Raw genomic sequence first — 19,631 nt, 5'->3', positions numbered from 1 at the left:
TTAAATTGAGATAATACATATATAAAAACATGGTATAAATTTAAAATGTTGATTTGATACATTTACATATTACCATATGATTACCACTGTAGCTTGAACATCTATCACATCGTATAGTTATTGTTTCTTTCTTGTTAAGAGAACATTTAACATCTAGTCTTGTAGCAGTTTTGAAGTATATAATATGCTACTGTTGGAGTAGTGACTATGTTACACATTTGATGTCCAGAACTTCATTTTCCTATTGCAAGTTTGTACCTTTAACAGCATCTCAAATCCTCTACTCCCTAGCACCAAGTAATCACTGTGCTATTCTTTTTCCATGAAAACCATCTTTTCAGTAGGTGACCCTTCATGGTTGGAACTGTGAATATGGGACTTCTTGGCTATATACTTTGAGCTGCCTATTGGGATAGTTAAGCAACAATTTTCCTGGGTTTATATTAAAGAGGACAAATTAATCAGGTATGCACTAGGTGTACCAGCTTAGGAAATAGGGAATAAATAAGGCTAAAAGTTACATGGACTCAGGATGCCAAAATGGTTTGGAAGCAAATGGAACTCAATTAAGTAAGGAATCAGGAAGCGAATGAGAAGATATATAAAGGTAGCCCATTACTTCAAGCCTCCACCACCCCCCAAAAAAAATCCACCAAAAACCAAAAAATAAAGGGGGCTCCAGAAGTTCCTAGTGTACAATGATGATATATAACACAGGTAAATAATGTTGTTTTCTTTTATCTTGCTGGCTGTTCTTCTCCAGCCCCTCTTCTCCTACAAAAGAAAAGATCTCAAAATTACATTCATCTGTCCAATTCCAAGAGCAAAATTATAATTTAAAGATTTTATAGATTCAAAGTAAATACATATATACGTGCACACAACATTCATATGACAGAATGCATATTATATTTATCTTATTATATTTGACTTTTTTTGAGCATTAACCATTATCATAGTACATAAGCTTACAAATTGTCTTCCAAAGCAAGTATGATAGATTTGAAGGTTTGGGACAACACAGCAACAAAACAGTGAATTGAGGCTTATAGTTCTTGGGTCAAAATTTATTTATTTATTTATTTTTAAAAGATTTATTTTATTTATACCAGAACTGGGATGCAGGCCACATGTGTGGGAGGATTCACCAGAGACAGAGCGGGAAACAGAACAGGCAGACTGACGAAATACACTGCTAAGGGGAGCAGCTGGCAGGACAGGAGAGGTCTGCTCACCATGTGGGTTGCTCCAAGGCTGGCGGGGATCAAACCAGCACTGCACAGGCTATGGACAGCTTCACAGCGCTGCGCCCAACTGCCTGCGCCACCAGGGAGGGCCTCTTGGGTCAAAATTTAAATTCTTACAAAATTTAAATTCTTTTAAATTCTTACAAATTTAAATTCTTACACGTTTGTGACTATTGTTTAATTCAAGTTATAAGTTTTCTTAATTAAAAAGAAACACCCACTTTTTATGAATCATCAGAATTTCATTTTAATCTTTAGAATCAGATTTTGTCTCTTATAAGGTATATTTTCTCTGAATGACCAGGCTCTGTGTGCTGCTGTAGTGAAACCAGATGTTCTGGAAACAATGGCTTTGCTGTTCAGTGGAGCAGATGTCATGTGTGCAACTGGAGACCCCTTGTACAGCACCCCCTACCTGCTGGCCAAGAAGGCTGGGCAGAGTCTGCAAATGGAATTTCTCTACCATAACAAATTCTCAGGTTAGTTCCTATCTCTGCATTTTCCTAGTCTCTTCTGCTATAGCCCTAAAATAACTAAAGCACAAGTATATTGAATGCTCAAAAAAGAAAACTTGTCAGTGTGAAGAAAGTTGTAATTTCCAAAAGGATGCGCCAAACTTTACTTGGAGAAAAAGTTCAGGAAATAAAGCTTTTATGTTTCTTTAATCTTCTAAATGGAAGATTAAAGTAGTTAATCCCACATAATCACTTTCACCAAGTTAAATCTGATTTTCATATGTGAATGATAAACACAACTTAAGTACTTATTTGCAAATTTATGCAAAATAAAAATCAGGACCTCTGTATATTCTGTAGTAAATTAGAACTGCTTTTTCTTTTATCCTAAAACTCACCTATATATTCATAAGCAGAGGAAAAATTATTTGCCTTTCAGATATCAAGTGTACTATTTCTGTAATTTTTCTAGATTTCCCTCAGCATGACATTCATTCTGAAGCTGGGTTAAATCAAGAATCCTCCCAGTCCATGTTTCTCTGTGACTTTTTGTATCAGGCACCTTCTGCTGCTTCTAAACTGTCTTCGGAGAAAAAAGTGCTGGAAGGTATTGTTTCTGCTTCTTTTAGATTTTGTTATCTGATAAAACTTTATTTCATTATCAACACAATTAGGTTTAAATTTTGATTTTTCCCCTTTAAGATGTTAGATTTGATCTTGCAGGAGAGAAATATTTTTTGAGTATTTAGAAGTGCTTCCAGGCACAGATATTGTTTCATGTTCTGCAGCAGGGATTTACCACTGGGTTAGAATGCAGAGTGAATTCTCAACAGATTTCACTGATGTCTACCTTAGGGCCAACCAATTCTGTTTCAGGATTTAATGGTTTTTCCAAAGAAATGTGAGATTCAGTCCCTTCCCTTAGGGACATACACCCTAACTGGAGAGATAAAATAGATACATGTCAACACATAGGAAGAACTGACAAATTTTCAATTACATATCCTTTCAGCAAACTAAGTGATAGTAAATAGTGCAATTTGTTCTGATTATGAGAGTGTGTGTGTGTGTGTGTAAGCAAAATGAATCATAAGCATACTTTTATACAAATGATCTGAAATAATCCAGTTTTATAACATAGTGTAGGTGTGGGGAATTATCTGAGCAGTCACAGTAGGTATTTATCCATCTCTCCATCTGCTCCTGTGCAGGCATTGCTGGGCATTAAGAATAAAAAAATGAGTAAGACCCAGGCCTAATGCTCCTGTTGCATACATTCCAACTAATTTGAGAACGATAGGCAGGAAAAAATGTAATGAAATCTGTCTTAATGGAACAAAGAGAATCTAAGACAGTGAGTTATAGAGACCAATTGATGGTGTTAGAGGCTCAGGAGCCTAGTATTAATTCCCTAGGAGATCTAATCCGGTTCCATTACTTGATCAAAAGAACTGTAGGACGATCAACTCACTTTAGATGGTTAATCCTGATCCTTGTACGTTTTAACTGACTCAGTAAAAATGCTTTATTTGCAACAGAAATTTGATGGCTAATCAGAATTTTGAGATTAACTATATACTTTATTAGATTTTCTGGAAAATGATAGCTGTCCTGTAGTGAGCATGTACTATGTGTGAGATACTGCATTAGGTACTTCACATGCATTAGTTATAATCCTCATAAAAACTCTGCTCAATAGTTCACATCCTGCTGATTTTCACATGGAACATGGAGTTACTCAGCATGAAGCAGAGTTTTACACCTGATTTGTGTGATAATTGGTATTCTAGCACTTCGGTCTTGGTCAAAGTATGATAGCCTGTTGACTGTAGGATGACAGAGCATTATCCTTTGAATTTATTTGTTTTCGGCTCTTGCAGCAGCTGGTTTTTAATTTCTTTCTTGACTTAACCTGACCAATAATAAATTACAAATTTTACAGAGTTTTTCCTCATCTTCTATTGGCCCTGTTATTTAAGTCTTTGTCAAAAGCTGACTAATAAGAAGGAGGGGAAGTAGTCCCTGAACATACTGTGAATGTTCTGTAACATTTTATTAAAATAATTGAATAATAAGACAATTAGCATATTTATAAATGGGTTTCTTCTAAATAGTGGATCTCAGATCCACCTTTTAAGACTACAAATACAGAGGTGAAATAAAGACTTTAAAACACAAGACTTACCTCTAAGATGTCTCGGTATATCATAATCCCTCTATAGACTGAAAATAAGCTTTTATTTACTTTTCAGAAATTGTGATTATAATTTTTATAGACTTACCAGCTCATCTTAATATTTCCTTGTGATAGATTGTTTTTCTTTATCACTTGAAGGCTGAACTGATGTTTTAAACTTGTAACTAAATCATTCTTTTATCTTCTATAAGCTAATCGTGGAGATACCTATATATATATGTATTTCAAAAACAGAAACTGTACTTAAAAAACAGAAACTGGTATATTTCATACATAATTTTAGGTTTTTCTCATTTCTAGAACATTGTTTTAAGTAAAATGAAATGGAGTTTTAATACTTTGTGGCACAACAGAAATAATTTCATTGGAAAATTTCTCTTGGCAAAGTATTCTTTGATGGTCTTCATTTCTTACATCCAGTGTATCAGCAAATTCTATTATTTTTAAACTCAAAATAGCCCTTGATTCTTTCTCTCTCCACTGATACCATCTTAGCTTCAGTCACCATCATGTCCTGCCCAGACTGCAATACTCCTTTGTCTCCTGACAGTTGCCCTAGCTTTCCTTCAAGCCATGCTTGGAAAAAGCAGACAGTGACTTCAAGAGTCAAAGCAAACAAACAAAAATAAACCCTTTGATTCTGACAACAGAGCAGTAGTTACCAGATGGGGAGGGAGCTGGGGTTGCGGGAAGGTAGCATGACAAGAGAGGTCAATTGGAGGGTGTGGATGGAAGTGGCATCTCTGCTGGTGTGCATGGTGTGGTGCATGTGGACATGAAGCTGCACACCTGAAAGTCATACAGTGTGATAAACCAGTGTTACCTCAATTAAAAATAATTAAAATTGTAAATAAGATCATATATTTACATTGCTCAAGTACATCCAGCAGTCTCCTTTTCCAGAATATAGTCCTATTCTTTAGTAGGACCTAAAAGACCTTTACTTGCCTCCTCCTGCTTCATCTCATGTCATTTCTCTCTAGTTCACATGCCTGATAACATGGCTTTCCTCTCTGATCCTGGAATGTGCCACTTTCTTGTCAGCATCTTCTGAATCTTTGCAATTGCTGTTCCCTCTGCAAGGGGACACTTGCCCCAGAATGGCTTCTTCTCATCTTTCAGGGATCAATTCAGTGTTGCTCTCGCTGCCAGCTCTGCTCTTTCATGGGATGCTTTTTATTTCCATCAGAACATTCGTTGTCTGAGGATGGCTCCCTCCCTTGTTGATTTTTTTTCTCCCTCTGGAGTGAAAGCTCCGTGAGATAGATATGTTCAGGTTTATTTAGGAATATCAAACCCTAAAACTGTGTGAATACCCATTAACCACATGATAAATATTTGTTGAATAAATGACCATTATTCTAATCACTTTACTACCAGTGTGAAAGTACAGTGACTTGTTAGGATTTTTTTGATCCTCAAATAAAAATAGATCATTGTGGGCACAACACATATTTTGTTCCTGAAAGAAACAACTTTAAAAATGAAGAAGAAAAAGTCAAACTACTAAGCAGCATTAAGTTCTGGGTTTGTTTCTGTGTTTCTTCTCTCCCCTCTCAAGATTCTGCAGTGCTGTACTCCTATTGAACAGCACTAGCTTTATGGAAGAAATGAATTATTTGAAAAGATTTAGAGATTAAAGTGCAGTTGTCACTTTTACCTCTGAACTGCTAGCACCTGGAACTCTGTGCTCTATCAGTCCCTGTCAGGACGGCCATAGAGCAAAATGATTAAAAACGGAGAAAAAAGTCAGGGAATGAAGTGCATGCAGTCCTTCAGAGAGTTACAGAGGCTGCAAATTGTCAGTTCAGGTTTTCAGGATTTGAAGTTCTTCTTGCCTCTGGTTATGAAGACTGATCTGTATTTTTCTTTCTCTCTCTTTTTTTTCTTTCTCAATTTAGTGCTCACAAAAGAGAGATTGATAGCTCTTGTTAAACCTAAGTACAGAGCTGAATAATAGCATCCTGGTTTTGTTTTCTGTTTTTGTTCCCTAAACTGTATTTTTTTCCCCTTGGTATCTTACTATGATTTGTTGACACAGTGTTTGGTTTTAAAAAAAGAAAGTTGTTGATATGATTTACTGGAAATCCTTATCATCTGCTATATTTAATTCCATAGATTAATACTGAGGAATTTTGAAGATCTTTGTTTCTATAAACAGCATGTATGCCTTAAAAGTATTCTTTCAAATATAGGGGAACCAAGTAAGACATTAAGGGAAAAAATAATAACAATACAAAACACAATAAAACGAAAACAAACAGACAATTATAAACCAGAGACATCCTGCAGGGAGGAGGAGAGAGAGAGATCTGAGAGAGGGACTGAGGTGATGGTGCACAGGTGCATTGGTGGAGGAAACTCCATGAGGACTACACCTGAGGGTGGAAAAAAGCAAACATGTTTAAAAATGAACAGTGATGTAAAAAAAAAAAATATATATATATATATATATATATATATAAATTCAAAAAATATTCCTCCAAGTGTAAACCACACTTACTTTCAATAAAAAGAATTCCTAGTTCATATTCCTATCAGTGGATACTGAAATTCTTTTATTTTTTAAGGTTTTTTTTTATTTATCCACACAAGAACTGGGGTACAGGCCAGAGGTGTGGGGGCGAGAGGATTCACCAGAGACAGAGTGGGGAACAGAACAGGCAGACTGACTGAAATACACTGCTGAGGGGAGCAGTGGGTGAGACAGGAGAGGTCTGCTGCACCATGTGGATAGCTCCCTGGCCGGGGATCAAACTCATGCTGCAGTGGCTGTGGACCACTTCATAGGTTGCATCTGAACTCCTTGCGTCACCAGGGAGGCCCAGATACTGAAATTCTTCATCAGGAAACAGCTTCATGGTTTCAGAAAATAATAGATTTGCTTTCACTAGATCAGATTTTATATACATATTATTAGAAGGTATGTTACTTGCTCTACCCCAGTACATTTTAAAATGGGCATCCACACTTCACATGCATAAGAGACACAGAGAGATAGTAAGAGCGTGATGAAGAGGGCAGCTTCTGGACCTTAGCTGCCTGGGTTCTACCACTAGCTCTGATGCTAAGAATTTATGTGACCCTGTGAAAGTCAGTCAAGCATTTCGTGCCTATGGACAGGATACAAGGGACACAAGGGAGTCCTAAGGATTTTAAACCATATAAAATGTATAGAGTAGTGTGTGACCATACATATGACGAGGAGGGAGAGAAGAGCGGCAGAGGGACTGTCTGAGTACACAGCTATTCCTGGTTTCTAGTTAGCCTTTGAGCTTAGGTATATTCTATAGGCTGTAGCTGAATACCAGAGTACCCAACTATAGCATCCGTAGCTTTTCATAGTGGTATTTTAATAGGTCACCTCTGGAATCCTTTGCCTGTTCTTGAGTAAATTTCAGTAATATTTTTCTTCCCTGGTGTAAACATCAAGAGTGAATAGAAAACATGAACAGCCCCTCTGTCTTTTATAACCACAGTGCGCAGAAGTTCTTATGTGTTAAAACAGCTGCATCCTGAGTTACTCATCCTGTGGCCACACTTTTGTATCTTATGATGTCTTTTGGTGACTGATTAAGAGTAAGATTTCTTCTGTATCAGATAGGGTGGCACAGAGGACATTGACATTTCTCAAAGTGAGAAGTCTGAATTGGGCTAAGTAGATCAGTGCATCCTAACAGAATTTTGTTAAACCTTTTCATTACTTCCCAAGTGAATAGGAATGCCAAGATTTCCTATCAGAGCTTTGCTGGTATCACTTCTCAAAGGTAATTCTGTGCCTACATTATCTGACCTCTCACCCATTTCACTTATGAACATGAAGCTAATCAGGGGTTATAATAGTGATGGCGCTTCAGGACTAAATTGCATCAGCCTGATAGATCTAACTTAAAATGACTTTGTATTCCCTTTTTAAAGAGATCTGTCATTTGTTCCCCATTAGAATTTACATAATTAGATTCCACACTCACATTTACTTTATGTATCATTCATCTGGCACGTTTCATTTAAGACCTTCCAATAGGTCCCATTTGTCGATAGAGAAAGGTACAAACTCCTGTTGGCCACCTGTCATGGGAGACCTGAGGCCTGGCCTCTGCCATGAGCCTGCAGTCTTGTTTCTTTTTCCTGATCCTGCATAATCTGATTCTCTGGCCATGTGGGTTTATGGCAGTTTCCCTTTCTGTGACTTTCACCAGTGTTTTTCCACCATTAGTGAATGGTTTTGCTCATAGTGCATTTTTGCTGCTTTGGAAACATGCCTTTCATTCAGTCAGAAGTGATTATTTCAAAATCTCTGTCTGTGAAGTGGCTTCCTTTCATGAAGGATTGCATCCCTTCGAGGGACCTTTTGATTGCCTTATTCCAAACATATCTCCCGTTAAATTGAGTTATATCCTGCCTGAGGACAGGGATGGGTTCCTCACCTGTGCCGGTGATAATCTACCGAATTAAGTGTGCATTTTCTCCTCCTCTTCCTTTTTCTTTATGAAATCAGTCATGTGAGTATATTGTTTTGATAATATCTTATAAATCCTATTGATTAGTATTTTGATTTCTCCTTCTCTTATATTTGAAAAATTTGCAATAAATATTCATCTATAATGTACGGCCTGCAATGACTTTTATTTAACTGTGCAGAGTATACACTGTGACTCAGGTTATAAAGGTCCTGCAACAATGTATCGCTGTCCAGTAGGAATTGATTGGGTTTCTGCTTGCTTTCAGTTCCAGTACACATAAAGAATAATTTGCGGTGTTTTCTTCTGCCAGTTACAATTTGGCCTTCATTTGGCAATCCATTTCTCAATACAGTGATGCTAGAGCTCTCTGGGTTTCTACCTAGTTGAGTGTTTCTCCTTCTGATGCTTCTTAGGCTAAACAAATTGTCTTGTTTTCTTTCTTCTACTTCTAACCACCAGCCACTATCATAAAGGGAAATTTAAAGAATAACATTATATATAGTTTTAGTTAATTTAGTTTCAGATTTACTGAAAAGTTGACATAATCTCTTACTCATATACCCCAAGTATTAGTGTCTTATATTTACTTTCTGTGAATGTGTTTATTATTTTTACACACATGTGTATATGTGTGTATGCATACATTTTTTTTTCAGAATTAATAATAAGTTGCAGACTCATTGCCTCTTTATTTTTAAATACTTCAGTGTGCATTTCTTAAAAAGAAAATCCCGAAACAGTCACAATATTTTGATCAAAATTAGATCTTCTGACTCATAGATTTTATTCATTAAATCTGAATCTGTCGATCTTGTTTATTAGGTTCACTGTCTATAGCTCTGATGTATATTTTAAATGCACAGTCGAGGGTTTCTTATATAATTTAATTCTTGGCAGTAACTTCCAATGTGATAGTTTGTACAATCTCTTAAGTCCAGAAACAGGATGTTGGGGCATAATTAAAAATTAATTCCCTGTATCTAAGGAAATGGAAAGTTTCAAATAAATTTTCTATCTTTGCATTACTTCTTGAAACATCTAGAGCTTGCTATTCTACCTCACTTATCCAAAGTGATGTTTGGCAAACTATACACTTGGCATTACATCATTAAAATCTATAGAAAATAACAAATCTTTTGAATATAATTTTTGCATTTTAGTGTCTTTCAGTTGATTTTTGTTGTTGTTAATTAGTACAGCTTTTTTTTTTTTACTGGAAATTAAAAAAGAATGAGGCAGATTAATAGCAGATTCTGGCCATGAGAAGGCAGGCTTTATAAAGTCCTGGTGTCTGGGTAGCATTCATTCCTTTTGTTTAAACATGTTTGCATTCATATTTTCAGTGCCTGAAGTGCAGTCAAGAAATAAGTTTAGAGCATGGGTACTTCTAGTATGTAAAGTAAGGTAAAACCCCATGGAAGACTTAAGTAGTACATGCACATCTGATGTCTGTGCATCATTTTCAAAATTCAGTAGGAGTAAAACAAGCCTGAGCCAAGAGAACCATTTCTGAAATCACACCTTTTTTCATACCCTGCTGTGTTCCATTATACTACACTTTAGCAAATCGATATTGCATCTTTTGAAATGACCCTTAATTTTATTTTCAGAATTAAAAGTGATAAAACATAGATGACTTTTAGGAAATAGTTCCTGACTTCCATTATTGAGTAGTTAATTGTAGCTGTTAATAACTTTCTTCCCTTTTATCATTTCCATAGTCAGTTGTAATGATGTTTAGCCTAATTTCATTTTTTTCCAGTTATGCACATGGATCTTTGTTTATTTTCATGGCTGTATTGACACAGATGTTATAATAACTTGTATAGTTTACTGTACTTTCCAAAATAATACTGTCATACTGTAGTTGATACATTAGTAGAATACATTTGACTCAGCATATGCATTTAAAATAATGCTAATTGCATGGCTATGCCAGTTTTATAGTTCTATTTAAAAATTGCATTTTAAATTGTTAAATTGAATGAAAATTAATATATAAAATGAGAGTGTGTGTTTGAACAACCACATGTCAAGTCACTTTTCTATAACTTCACAAGAATTACATCATTAGGCTACCACATACCCTGTTAATCCTATGAGTAAAGATGTTTCTCTTACCCTGTTTTAAGATGAGGAACATGGGGACACAGTATGCTTAGATTCTTTGTTCTCAGTTAGTGATGGAGGTATTATCAGAACCCAGAGTCTTTGATTTCTAATTCTACCCTCTTGGGATCAACATAGTCCTAAGTGTGCACAGAAGGATACTTAACTCTGCCTGGCAAGAGGAATAGAGGGTGGCAGAAGAGTGTCAGCACAAGTTGTGCTGAAGAGAAACTGGGTTAGCTGGATAGGGTACCATTTAGTTAAATAGTTTTCTTAACCCAAGATTATGATTTTCAACTTTTCTTTATTCCCTTCTGCTTTTGAGAAAGAAAATCTTCCTTCTTGGTTTAGTTTGGCAAACATTTTTGATTATCATTTGCTTCCACATGCCTCATGCCTTCATTAGAGCTTGGAATATCCTTTCCATATCCTTTCCTTTATTATAGAGGTAATTGATGTATCATTACTGGTTCTCTTTCTTATTACCCATTGGGTCTTCAATATGCTGCAGCCTGGCTTCTTGTATAACACGGTCTGTGAAGGAGGCAGTTATTTCCTTATAAAGACCAGCAGATACTTTTTTAGCCCTATTTTACTAGTTCTTGGTGCTGTATTTAATAATGGGTACTCTTTCTTTTAGAAATGCTCTTCCCCTTTGCTGTTTTATACACTGTCTCTTCACATTTGCTTTGTTATTTTCATGGATCTCTCTGTATCCACACTCCTTAAAATTTTAAGTTTTCTAAGATTTTATGCTTGGTTACTATATATTTTCAACTACTCTTTGCATCCTGAAGATTTTTATTTATTTATTTATTTATTTATTTATTTATTTATACAAGAACCGGGGTACAGGCCAGATGCACGGGATGGTGAGAAGATTCACCAGAGACAGAGCGGGGAACAGAACAGGCAGACTGACGAAATACACTGCTGAGGGTAGCAGTGGGCATGACAGGAGATGTCTGCTGCACCATGTGGAATTCTCCCTGGCTGGCCGGGATCTAAGCGTTGCTGCAGAAGCTGCTGACAGCTTCACAGTGTGGTGCTCAACCGCCTGCGCTACCGGGGAGGCCCTGCATCCTAAAGACTTTTGAGACCTTTCCCTGATTCCAACATGCAAATCCACAGGGTGATCTACTTAGTAGGTATTTCTGCTTGGATTTCTAGCAGGTATCTCTCATTTAGTATATCTAAAGGGGAACAGGTACATTAAAACTTTCTACTTTAGGGCCTCCATGGTGGCACAAAGGGTTAAACACAGCACTGTGAAGCTATCCACAACTTCTGCAGCATGAATTTGATTCCTGACCAGCCAGGGAGCAACCCACATGGCACAGCAGACCTCTCCTGACTCTCCCGCTGCTCCCCTTAGCAGTGTATTTCAGTCATTCTGCCAGTTCTGTTCCCCACTCTGTCTCTGGTGAATCCTCTCACCGCCCCCCCCCCCGCCCCTGCACCTATGGCCTGCATAAATAAATAAATTAAAAAAAAAAAAAACAAACTCTAGGACCTCCTTGGTGGCGCAAAGGGTTAAGATGCAACCTATGAAGCTAACCGCAGCCACTGCAGCACGAGTTGGATCCCTGGCCAGGGAGCAACCCACATGGCTCAGCAGACCTCTCTTGTCCTGCCTGCTGCTCCCCTCAGCATGTATTTCAGTCAATATGCCTGTTCTGTTCCCCACTCTGTCTCTAGTGTATCCTCTCACTACCCGCACCTCTGGCTTATACCCCAGTTCTTGTACGCATAAATAAATAAATCTTTAAAAAAACACAACTCTATTTCCTTTTAAATACAAATGGGTGTCACTGCCCACCTTCTAATCTAATCAAAGCTAAAAATGATATATCCAATTGTAAGTTCTCTCTGCATCTGATCAATTTGTTTCTCTTCTTACAACTTGAATATGTACATTTATATTTTTCTCTCCCTCATCCATATCTGCCTTTCCTGCCACAACTGTTCTACTTTTGTCCACAATTATCTCTCAGTAAGACTGTCAACAGAGTCCTGTTATCCTGCCTCTGCCCCCACTTTCTCAAATTCATCTTTTACAGTAATCAGAGTGTAAAATTCAAATCCGATTATCTGTGCCTCCTGAAACCATTGACATCTCTCACCATCAACTACAGAGTCAAAGCTCAGGAAACCTTTCTAAAAAGGGCTAGGTAATAATTTGGATTTGCAGGCCAGATCATCGCTGCTGAATTCTGCTCTGTTCTTGTAGTTAAAAAGCTGCCACAGGCAATTCATAAATGAATGGGTGTGACTGTTTTAAGAAAACTTTATTTAAATAAAGAAGTGGTGGGGCCTCCCCGGTGGCGCAGCCATTGAGCGCTGGGTTGTGAAGCTGCCCACAGCATCTGCAGTGCTGGTTCGATCCCTGGCCACCAGGGGAGGGTCCCACATGGTGCGACAGACCTCTCCTGCCACACCCGCTGCTCCCCTCAGCAGTGTATTTCTTCAGTTCTTTTCCCTGCTCTGATTCTGGTGAATTCTTTCACCTTCCCACGCTTATGACTGTACCCAGTGCTTGTATAAATCTTTAAAAAAAAAAAAAGTGGTGAGCTGAAGGGGGTCGTATACTAAATTTTAAAAGAATTTTAAATCCCCCAAATAAGGCATTAAGATCACTGCAGATTCTGACACTTCCTTTGCATACGTACCTCCCATTGGTCCCAGTTTCACTGTTCACCCTAATGCTCTGTACAGACCTAACTCTTTGCTGTTTCAGAATTGCTTTGCAGATATCTCTTCATAAATCTGTCTGCTCTCTGGCCATCAATGTTATGGTTATTTTGTGTGCATCCCTGCTTTCTGGTCTGTACATTTTTTGAAAGAAAAGCGTGTGGCAACTTTTTTTATCCTCTGCAGCAATTTTTTGCTCCAACCACAAAGCAGGAAATTAATAAATGTCTTTGTGTGTTTTTGAAAACTGGATTTATGATATAAATTAACGTATTCTTTGTTTTGTTTTGAATTATTAGAGACAAATAAGAAGTGGTGTGTTTTGGAAGGAGGGTTCTTGAGTTACTATGAGAATGATAAGTCTACCACACCTAATGGCACCATTAATATCAATGAAGTGATCTGCCTGGCTGTACACAAAGAAGACTTTTATTTAAATACTGGGTAGGTCTATCCCTAAATAGGAGGAGAAGGAGATGCTGATATTTACTATAGCAAGTAGTAAGAGTTTTATTATTTCAGTTCTTCTGTTGCTTCTTGTAGACCAGCTTAATGGCTTCTTAAAGCCTTAATCTTGCACCTTCTGAAAGTTCCTGGTGGGATCCATTAACATCTAGGAATACTAAAATGTTATGCTAAGTAATATAGAGAATATCATATTTGTATCTAAGTTTAAGTAAATACAGAACATTCTATTCTAGAGCAGTTAGTTCTATAATTTTTGTGATTTACTCATTAATTAAATGGTGGACTGAGGAAAAGTTTATACATTCATTAAATTCATTAATTTGTTGTTGATAAAATAGATTATAAAGGAAAGTATTTTTTAATGATTTGTTCATATTAAAATAAAATGCAAAGTACATTTAATAGCATATTGAAATATTAAATTCCTTGAAGATCTACAGCCTCAAGGAATTGCAATTAAAAGTGTAAGCATTATTTATTTGATATATTTGACTTATAAATAATAGAATTTCTGTGAGAACTTTTGGAAACAGACTAAGATCTTTATTGTAAAAGTTTCTCATTACATTTTGTAATATAAATAATATAGAAGTACAAATAAAATATGCAAAAACAGGAATATAGCATTTTAATAAAATATTTTATAAGTAATGGAAAAGATTTTCAAAACTTATTTATATAAAATTACATAAAACATTAGCATTATTACATAATGATCAATATTATTAGTTGAAATGACTTTTCTAGTAAATCCAATTTGATTTTTTATGTGGACAAACTTATAATAAATTATTTTGCTTTTGTTTTAATCTTTAGTAGTACTTTTGTTTTAAATGAGTAATCAATTTACTATGACTTACTATGGAATGTTAAAATAAGTGTATCTTGTGCAGTAAGTTGCTTAATGAGTAAATAATATATAGTATATTATATATATATTTAATATTGGTTTATATCAGCATGTAATCATATTCAGAAGTAAACATTTTATGATTTAAGTGTAACTGATACAAGTGGATATGCAGGAGAAAGCATCTATACTGAGATGGTGTTAAAAAATAATTTTTGTTGGAGCCCCCTGGTGGCATAGGGGTTACGTCTCAGTGCTATATCACTGCTAAGACCTGAGTTTGATCCCTGGCCAGATATCTGATCCACATAGCATAGCAGACCTCTCCAGCCTTGCCTACTGCTCCCCTTAGCAGTGTATTTCAATAAATACACCTGTTATGCTCCCCACTCTGTCTCTGGTGAATCCTCTTACCCGCCCCTTACCTCTAACTTCCACCCCAGTTTTGTGCAGATAAGCAAACAAACAAATAAATAATTGATGCAGCCAGATTTTGAATTGTCTTAAGAAGCATATATAGTTTGAATGCAGTAATGTAGGCACTGAGAAGTTATGCAAGTTTGTATTTTAGGAAGAAAGCTGGCTGATGTGGTAAAGCAAAGATTAGGGGAAGAGAAAGCACACTTACAGAAAGTTTAACTAGAGGGAGAGGTAATTTAAAAGAAAAACCGTAATAGAGAGAATCTTAGGATTGAAGTAAGAGATTCAATGACTGGATGAGGAGCTAAAGTTAACCATGTCTAAAGTTCAGAAATGACCAAAGTAAAGTCAGTGAGTCACCTAGGTAATAATTAGTTTTTAGTGGCCATCCCAAAGTTTGGGAACTGGAAGCAGTCAGAACAAAACACGGAATGAAGCTCATGGGTTTAGAGTATTAAGTAGCTTGTTCAGTGGAAAAGCACTATTCTTTAATCAGTTGTTATAAAATGATATTTTATTTTATATCATTTTATATAATTTATATAATTTTCATATCAACCTGGGGAAATAGCTTAAGTTTTGCTTATAATTTCCAAAGACACAAAAACATAAATGACCCAGATCAGTTAGTATTGTAAAAGAAGGTAAATTAAGCTTTGCATGATTAATCTGATATTGTTGTTTGTATGATTAGTCTGATTTTATCAGCTCAAGGGATTTTCAAGGCTGATGTTTGTGTGTTTTTGACCAGGGGAAGAAGAAATTAAATTCCAAGGTTTTAAACTTGCTGATTAGGTAGATGGTGTTGACCTTAAATTGGAATATGAAGAAACTACAACAGGTTTGGGGTTAAAAAGAGGAAGAAGAAAGATGACTGTGATGTAGGGTATTTTGGATTTTTGTAGGTGATAGCAGCTTATATACTTAGCATGCTCCAGAAATAGTTGGAGCTGTGGATGAGGAACTTAGGGAAAAATTCAGGTTATGGCTGGTTACTCAAAGTTTATGTATAGTAGGGGGATGAAATTTTAGGATAAGAGATGATAGAAGGAAATTCTGTGAAGTAAATAACAAGGTGGACTAATTAGAGAACTGTTTGGATAATGCCTACTTTGAGCAATTGGCCAGAGTAAATCAAAGCAGTGGTCTCAAAGGGAAGACAAGACTGCCGCAAGCATTTGTCACATCAGCCAGCTGAGTGCCATGGTATCAGCAAAATTAGCAGTACATTGAGTAATAAGAAGATTAAGTAATAATTAATCGGAAGAATATTCCATATGTCTGAACCAATGTGTTCCATTTAACTCAAATAAAATCCAAACCATCACCAGAAAAATACAGATAGGTAGATAGATTTCTGGGTCTTATCCAGTTTTAAATATGAATTTAATTTAATTTTGACTTTCATGTTATTTGTTTTCATAAGAACCAAATATAACTGATAGTATCTTTTATTTGTGCCCTGTAGGCCCATCTTTACCTTTGAAATCTATTTACCTTCAGAACGTGCATTTTTATTTGGAGCTGAAACATCTCAAGCTCAAAGAAAATGGACAGAGGCAATAGCCAAGGTATTTCAATATTTAAATTACCCTCAATCCAGGGGAAATTCCTAGCTTGTGATCTGTGGTTTAGCTTCAGAAGTCTACATAAATTTTATACTAGATTCTGGGAATACTTTATTAGGTTTTTGGAGTTTGTAATCAGAGGTTAAGATCTCCCTTCATAGAGTCCTAAGCAAAGAAGAAATTGATTTAAGGACCTTGTAGAAATCATTCTTTGAATTAAACCCATGTTTTGATGATTGAGATCTTATCAATGTTATAAAGTCACTTCTGAGTATGTGTCTTTATGGGCAGGCATCTTATTATACACACAAAAGGGAAATAAACAAATTCAGTAAAATATACAAATGAAGTCAAACATTGAAGGTTGACATTTTGAAAAATGCCACAAATTAACAGAGAGAATGTCTCCAGAAAAGTGATTTAAGACGTTGTAATTTGAAAATGCATTTTAGCCATTCAGCTTTAAGACTAATTGTTAGCAAGTTTAATAATTGTTTTGAAATGTGAGTTATATGTATGTGGGTTACATCTTAAAAATAGAAAAACAGAGCTAGTTTTTTACTTTACTCACGTCTTTAGATAGGGAAGAGATTTCCTATTTTCACTGTGTTTATTACTTTTCTTCGTTTGTTTTAACAGCATTTTGTTCCCTTTGTTGCTGAAAACTTAACAGAAGCCGACTATGATTTGATTGGTCAACTTTACTACAAAGATTGCCATGCCCTGGATCAGTGGAGAAAAGGCTGGTTTGCTATGGACAAATCTAGTTTGCGTTTTTGCCTTCAAATACAAGAAGTTCAGGAAGATAGAATGCACTTAAGGAGACTGCAAGAGCTAAGTAAGATATTTTCCACCTCTCACTTCTATTTTGGACATAATTTTATATTGTGCATGCCAGAAGAAGATTGTACATAAAATTCTGACTCACTCGAGCATATATTAATAATTGTGTCTTTATTGATATTCACTGTTTAAAAAATACATTTGTGTTCTCTCCTTTTCCTCCAGCAATCAGCACAATGGTTCAAAATGGGGAAAAATTGGATGTCTTGCTACTAGTTGAAAAAGGAAGGTAAGTGCATTTTGTTTTTTTACTTATTGACACAACTATAGAGAGTGGGGCATTTTGATTATCTTCTTTGGGGAGAACCCATTGATTATATTCTGTGGAGATTTTTTGAGTTACATCTGGGTGTGTGTCTGTGTGTGTACACTCTTCAGTAGAAAGTATACTTATGAAGTTTGCATGTTTTTACACTTCTTATAACAAATTCAGGGTGATCAGTTATTACAGTTTTCTATAGATCTGCATCTTTTTGAGATAGTCACATGGCTATATTTAAATGTTTGGAATACTTTATACACACACATACATACCTATATTCAGTATAGGTATATATTGAGTATAGGTATATATTGGGTATAAATAAAATCCTGAGTTACCTATATATGTGATTCAGGCATAGCTACACCTTTATTCTTGAATTTATATTCAATTTTCCTAAATTATTAGGCATTCATCATGTATTGCTAATAGGAATTGTGTACAGTGATGAATGAAACAAACATAGTCCCTGCTCTCATGAAACATGAGCACTAGTGAATGAAGGTATTTATATTAAATTTTTCCAAAATATTAGGCATTCATCATGTATTGCTAATAGGAATTGTGTACAGTGATGAATGAAACAGACATAGTCCCTGCCCTCATGAAACATGAACACTAGTGAATGAAATGGAATATAAACAAAAAATAATTTTGCAGTATTGTGTCTATCAATTTTAAATGCTTGAAGAAAAGGTAAAGAGAAAGGGCCCAATGGAGCAGTATTCTGTTTTTCATAGTGTGGTAAAAGAAGGTACCTTTGATAAAAACCTACAAAAATGAAATTAGCAAACTCTGCAACAGTCTGAATAAACTGTTCTTGACACATGGTCAAAGATATTTTGAAGACATTAAGTATGTGTTATACTTGGTATATTCGAAGTCTGCTAGAAATTTGCCTTGGCAGGGGAAATTTGAGTGAATGTAGAGTGGGAAGAAATGATCTCATAGATATCCCTGGGACTGATCATATAAGGACCTTGCAGATCATGATATATCATACCTATATTTTATTCTAAGCATTATGGGGAACTGCTCAGTTTGAGAGCCAGAAAGTGGAATCATCTGACGAATGCTTTGGAAGGTCTACTCTAACTTCAGATGAATAACCTTTGGGGGTGGGGGCAAGAGTGAACGTGCACTTATAACAGGAATATAGGGGAACCAAATAAGACATCAGTGTGAAAAAAATAACAACAGTACAAAACACAACGAAGCAAAAACAGACAATTACAAACCAGAGACATACTGCAGGGGAGGAGGCAGGAGAGGGATTTAAGGGAGGGGACTGTGGTGATGGTGCATGGCTTGCCTTGGGGAAGGAAATTCTATGGGGACTCAATCTGAGGGGGTTGGGGGATGCAAATATTGTCTAAAAATTGTAAAAAATGATAAATGTTAAAATAAAAAAATTAAAAAAAATAAAAGAGTGAAAGTGAGTGTCCATTTAATGCTTCTCTAGAGACCAAGCAAAAAATGACTTACCTATAACATAGTGCTGAGGAGTGGGTAGATATATATATTATGAAAGTTGAGGTGAGAGGATCTGTTGCTGGATTAGATGAGCATAAGAGTTAAGAACCTAGGTTTTTGACCCAAGTAATGACAGAAAAGATGGTGTTGATTTTTTAGATAAATACATGGAGGCAGAGTAGATGGAGGCTATCAGTAAGTTTAGGGTAATGATCAAGAACTTGATTTTGGGGCCTCCCTTGATGGCTCAACGGTTGAGTGCTGGGCTGCGAAGCTGCCTGAAGCCTCTGCAGCGCCGGTTTGATCCCCGGCCACCCACCGGCGAGGGTCCATGGTGCGCAGACCTCTCCTGCCGCCCCCTGCTCCCCTCAGCAGTGTATTTCGCTGGTCTGCCTGTTCTGTTCCCCACTCTGGCTCTGGTGAATTCTCTCACCCTCCCGTGCTTCTGACTGTACCCAGTGCTTGTATAAATAAATAAATAAATCTTTAAAAAAAAAAAAAGAACTTGATTTTGGTAGTGATAACTTTGAGATATTTATTTCATAGCATACTAGCTATGGTGAGCAGGTATTTGAATATACAAAT

At 36.2% G+C, this 19,631-nt stretch overlaps 1 protein-coding gene across 4 annotated transcripts in view; it reads left to right on the top strand.

The window, feature by feature from the left end:
- ARAP2 (ArfGAP with RhoGAP domain, ankyrin repeat and PH domain 2) overlaps positions 1-19,631 on the top strand; it is a 169,265-nt gene that overhangs the window by 75,531 nt on the left and 74,103 nt on the right. For all 4 annotated transcript variants that reach the window (XM_037530434.2, XM_037530435.2, XM_054688391.1 and 1 more), the window contains exons 15-20: positions 1,552-1,726; positions 2,175-2,309; positions 13,462-13,606; positions 16,369-16,471; positions 17,108-17,306; positions 17,477-17,540. In XM_037530434.2, coding sequence (XP_037386331.1) covers positions 1,552-1,726; positions 2,175-2,309; positions 13,462-13,606; positions 16,369-16,471; positions 17,108-17,306; positions 17,477-17,540 — 821 coding nt within the window. The remainder of the gene's footprint in view (positions 1-1,551; positions 1,727-2,174; positions 2,310-13,461; positions 13,607-16,368; positions 16,472-17,107; positions 17,307-17,476; positions 17,541-19,631) is intronic.

Source organism: Talpa occidentalis, unplaced genomic scaffold (assembly GCF_014898055.3).
Source record: "Talpa occidentalis isolate TD23 unplaced genomic scaffold, MPIMG_talOcc4v2.1 talOcc4.6, whole genome shotgun sequence".
Classification (NCBI taxonomy): Eukaryota; Metazoa; Chordata; class Mammalia; order Eulipotyphla; family Talpidae; genus Talpa; species Talpa occidentalis.
The sequence above is the reverse complement of the archived record's forward strand: the minus strand, read 5'-3'. Positions and strand labels throughout refer to the sequence as shown.